The following is a 4,993-nucleotide window of genomic DNA, read 5'->3' on the forward strand; positions in this document are numbered from 1 at the left end:
TTCATTTTCATGTTTTAAATACAGCCGCTTTTGAAAACATTTTATGAATAATGTACCCAAGACTTATACATATACGCAAGAATTTCCAAATACTACAAAAATGCGCACTTTTACTTTTTCATTGCCATTTATCAAGCGAAACATTTGAGACGGCTCTTGCACATACACATAATATTCAACCTATTATTTACTGAGGTCACAGATTACAAAACAAGAATATGAGCCTTATTCTTAGAAATCACTTAAACTTTGCTGTTACGGTAATGATAAATCGTAACGGTATTTTCAATTTGGTAACGGTAGTGATAACACCATGTAACACAAACTAGAAACAATTTATGTAAAACACAACACATTTGCTAACATTATAAACATATTAATTGGCTTATTCATATTACATGGCTACATGTAACACAAACTGGAAACAATTTATGTAAAACACAACACATCTGCTAACATTATAAACATATTAATTCGCTTATTCATATTACATGGCAGCATGTTTGACACTGATCTTGATAACCCTAAAAACAAAATGCCACATGAGGCGATGCCGATTTGATTTTTTTTTCAAGGGTTGACAAGACCAATATCACACAAACGTCCTAGTAACATTTAATTTCGTTTATACCCAACACATATGATATTTGTGTTGTATAGTATTGGTTGCTCAAAAGTGCTAGTTTTGTTTTAATGCCATTTATAGGCCGAGTTCTTGCTCAATTAACATCTACAGATGAGGTGGTATCTGTCGGTGTCTTGACGTAACTTGCTCTGGTTCTTTTTGGAGCAGTGTTATAATGTTGTCCTGGCTATACCACAGCACATCTTCCATCCTCGGCCAGAAGAAGCGATTTCTGCCGATTCTGTGCATAACCTGAGATTAACGATATCATATGTATTATAGAACAGATTGATGAAAATGGAGACGCATGGAATTTCTCTTATTTAGATTTTAGATCTGTCAATAATACTGATATTTTTGCGATAATTGCAGTTATGGCCAAGTTTTACAAATTTTGGAGATAATTTGATTTGGTCGTAATTGTAAGGTGATCTAATATGAAGTTATTGTTATACAATAAAATTATATAGTATGTAATAAATGCCATTGACATTATAATGTTGAAGTCAATATATATTTTAGGGACCTGCGGATTTAAATGAGTATATTTTTTATTCACAAAATAAACCTCTTATATTTAAAAAAAGATTGCCTAACCTGTACTTCAAGATCATTTTCAGCGACAGCTTGCACAACACCAGGGTATGGCATACCATCATAGTTTACGACCACATATCCTCCAACGAGAGATTCTTCTACACATACAATTTTTTCCAGAACTGTTATCTCCTGAAAATAAATGGTAAAACAATCTCAAATAAATGGCATATTGATTGTAATTGACATGCAAAATTGACGTCCTAGGAAGGTAATTACAAATGTTTGCTACACATTAATACATGTTATACTTTTTACAAAAATACTTAAAACTTAATTTGTATTAGTAAACAGCGCATTTTTTTAGAAAGGCCAAACACATGTAATTTTACCTTAGACGTCTCTTCAGTAGCTTGTTTCAATTGCTCGCCTTCATCGTCTGCTGGCAACTGAAATCAGAAAATCAGATTTAAAGTTTTCATCTTTTGAAACGGTTGAATTTAACTAAGCTTTAATTCGGAAAACAAATATTATTTGACAGGTTTTGCAGCCCCCTGCCAGTAATGGGTTTATATTAAAATTGCAGTTTATAATCGCCTAACATTGTCATAGTTCCAATACCATCAGTTAATTGTCGTAACTTTAGAAATGTTTATATGATTATTATATTCTAATAATACGGAACCAACCTTTCTCGGGGGCAACTGGTGAGTATCTGGCTGATAACAGTCGCACAAAAACGTTGTTAGATGCTTACAAAAACATGACACCACTCTCGTAGCGAATGAATACGGACCCTCAATGATCATCTGAAATGTGAAAAAAAGTGTGACAGATTTTTAAGATTATTATTCATCATTCTATTTTTTAATTATAATATGAATTTTAATTACATTATAATAATGATTACTTTTTATTATTATCGTTAATATTATAAATATTGTTATTCAATATATTTTAATTAGATATACATTATAATTATATACCTTATCAATATGATTATTATTACTATGATTATGATTGTTATGATAATTATTATTATTTGTTATCGTATTTATTATTCTAATAATAAATTTAAACTGTAACACGTGACGAGCATTTTTATAAAGTTTAATGGGTTTAAAAAACACTCGTATACCTGGAGGAGTTTCATTGTGCTTGGAATAGGACGAAGGTCACTAGGTAATTCAGCATCAGTTCATTCTCTTCAACCAGAAACATTTTCACTGTGGATGTAGATGTACCACCAGATAAAAGCTGATAGAAGTCGTTATGTCATTCTTTTTCAATATGACCTGTTGGTCGGCTGCACGTTTTACAGCAGCGCCGACGCCATCAGCGGCACCTTTCCCATGTGCTGCTTCTAGGAAATTCCAAGTAGATTTCTTGAAGCCGTACTCAGCGATCTTATGTCCCCACAAGTAAATGTTATTTTTATTGCGGTATTGGGCAGTTGGCCCATCACTTATGAAATGAATGCTTGTGAGATTCCTATCTTCTGTGACATATTTCAAAATGGGTGTGAGATGAGCCCAAATACCCGCGGGATCGTGCCGCAGAAAATCGGACACAGTGCAAATTGGGATCACTTCATCTCGAAGATAAATAACGCCCGTATGGAGAGAAAGCTGATTTCTGGAGCCTCCAAAATGCATTGACTGGATCTCGTCTGAGTACTTGCATGCATAATTTTCAGAGAAATCAATGTGAACCATTTCTTCATGTGTCAAATTCGATCTTAAATATTTTAGTGTTTTATATTGATTCCTAATGTTAAATATGTGCCTACATGCTTTCTGCATTTCAGCATTTATTTCAGATGCCAACACTTCTCTTGTACCTTGATCTTGGTCCTTTACAGTCTTTGTTACAGTCCTAGATCTATCATTTCCCTTGTCCACTATTTCTTCCCTTCTAGTCTTCCACTCAAACCATTTTACCTGTTCGACATTATCATTGGTGTAGTCAAAGGTTGGAACCTTATCTTTGCATTGTGTGCATTCTCTGTACATACACGACTTGTTTGTTTCATCACAAACAATCTCTGTGACCAAAGTGTTGACATCCTTTGTTCTTACCATTCCAACTGTATGAGCAGCATGCAGTTTTAGACGAATATTGTCATAGATCCTGCACAGACAGGTTTTGCGGTCTTTCTCTCTAGGTTTAATGACCCAAAACGGGCGAAGCTGACAGAACAATGTGTATGATATTGTGTTCTTTTCACTGATGTATTTTAAGTGTAGATTTTTTAGATCGTCACTTAAGATGCGGATTTGTCTTTTGTCTCTGTTCCTTGTTATTGTTGACTTCTCGTCGGCTGTAAGCTGTGATACGTCATCTCTTTCATAAAAGGATTTTACGTCTGACTTCATTTGCAAACTCTTGACATTTGGTTTTCTCAGTGGTTTCTTTTGTAGATGTCTCCTTGACATGGAAAGCGTTGACTTAACAAATGTGATTAGACCATATTGCTTTAATATGCGTTTTCTGGCTACTAAACTTGCAATAAAACGCCTCTCTTTATTTGATTTAGCGGTAGTGTATCTGCGCCTAATGTTATTTATCATGCTTTTATACAAGAAGTATGCCTTTCCTGACAACTGGTTTGTCATCTTGATCATGATTGCCATCATTGTTTACATCATTTACTTTTCTCTTCAGACGATAATATCTTTTTTTGTATCTTTCGGTTAGACGTTGCTGACATTTTAATTAAATAAGTAGCTTTGAATTTTGTCGGTAACATTTAGCCTTCTGATTCTTCCGTTTCCTGGCCAGACTTCTGCTCATTGACAGGGAGCGTCGGTTATCTTCGGGTATAGGATTTGGATTCTCTTCATCATTGGTATTAGGAGATGTTGGGGGTGTTAGGATGTGTGCAGATGTCTTCTTTCTTTCTCTATATTCTCTGGAGTTTTGGCGCCATCTCTTTCTTACTTGGCGTTTTTCTCTTGGCGTCATATTTTCAACGGATTTGAACTGGCCTGTCTCTTTTCTTTGTTGATTTCGTTCTCTTTCTCTCTGCTTGTAAAGCTCGTTGCTTGCTCTATCTGCCCGATGTTTAGCCCGCCATCTTGCCATTCTTTCCTTTGCTGACATAGCCATCTTTGTAAATCCCTATAAAATGTACTATTTTTGAGCTGCTAAACACAAACAAAGATGGAATTATTCAAGTTACTAGCACGTCAAATGAAAACTTTTTAAGTATTTTTTCAACAACTTTGTTCTCATTTTGTTTCATTAACAGTTGTTTTTGAAAATGTCTCATATTACTATGTGTAAGTTAAATGGTTATACAAATGCCTGTTAGAGTCAATGTACATCAGAACGTCTTGAAGTAGTAAAAAAAAAAGAAGGAGTAAACAGTTTCAGAAACAAGTGCTATTTAAATACTGACATTGTGTCATCAATTTCATTGCATTTGCGGTTTATATTTATCATTTATCTTGTGTAAATCAAATTCACAACATGAGTTTGCTTTGTTTTGTTAAATCATTAATAAGCCATGCTCTGTGAAAAGTGGTCAATTGCATGTTCGTAAATGGTCGTGCCAGATTAGCCTATGCAGTTCGCACAAGCTAATCGTGGACGACACTCTCCGCTTTTATATTTTTCGTTTCAAATAAGTCTCTTGTTAGCGAAAATCCACTTAAGCCGGACGTCGTTCGGTATTAGCCTGTTCAGTCTTCACAGGCTAATCTTTGACGACACTTTACGCATATGCATTAAACCCCCTTTTCACAGAGCACACCTCATTTATGATCGTCTGCATAAAATTGCTTTGAGTTTGTTTAAAAATGACTCGGTGACTCGCAAATAGGTTATTAT

The 4,993-nt window shown here is 34.6% G+C and overlaps 1 protein-coding gene across 1 annotated transcript; it reads right to left on the minus strand.

The window, feature by feature from the left end:
• Positions 1-621: 621 nt before the first annotated feature.
• Positions 622-2,877, minus strand: LOC127840558 (uncharacterized). The gene is made up of 4 exons (XM_052368970.1): positions 2,407-2,877; positions 1,555-1,611; positions 1,223-1,354; positions 622-877 (listed from the first exon to the last, which is right to left on the minus strand). The coding sequence occupies exons 1-4, from the start codon at positions 2,875-2,877 to the stop codon at positions 731-733; spliced, it is 807 nt and encodes a 268-aa protein (XP_052224930.1). The 3' UTR covers positions 622-730.
• Between the last annotated feature and the right edge of the window lie 2,116 nt (positions 2,878-4,993).

This window comes from Dreissena polymorpha, chromosome 8 (genome assembly GCF_020536995.1).
Source record: "Dreissena polymorpha isolate Duluth1 chromosome 8, UMN_Dpol_1.0, whole genome shotgun sequence".
NCBI lineage: Eukaryota > Metazoa > Mollusca > Bivalvia > Myida > Dreissenidae > Dreissena > Dreissena polymorpha.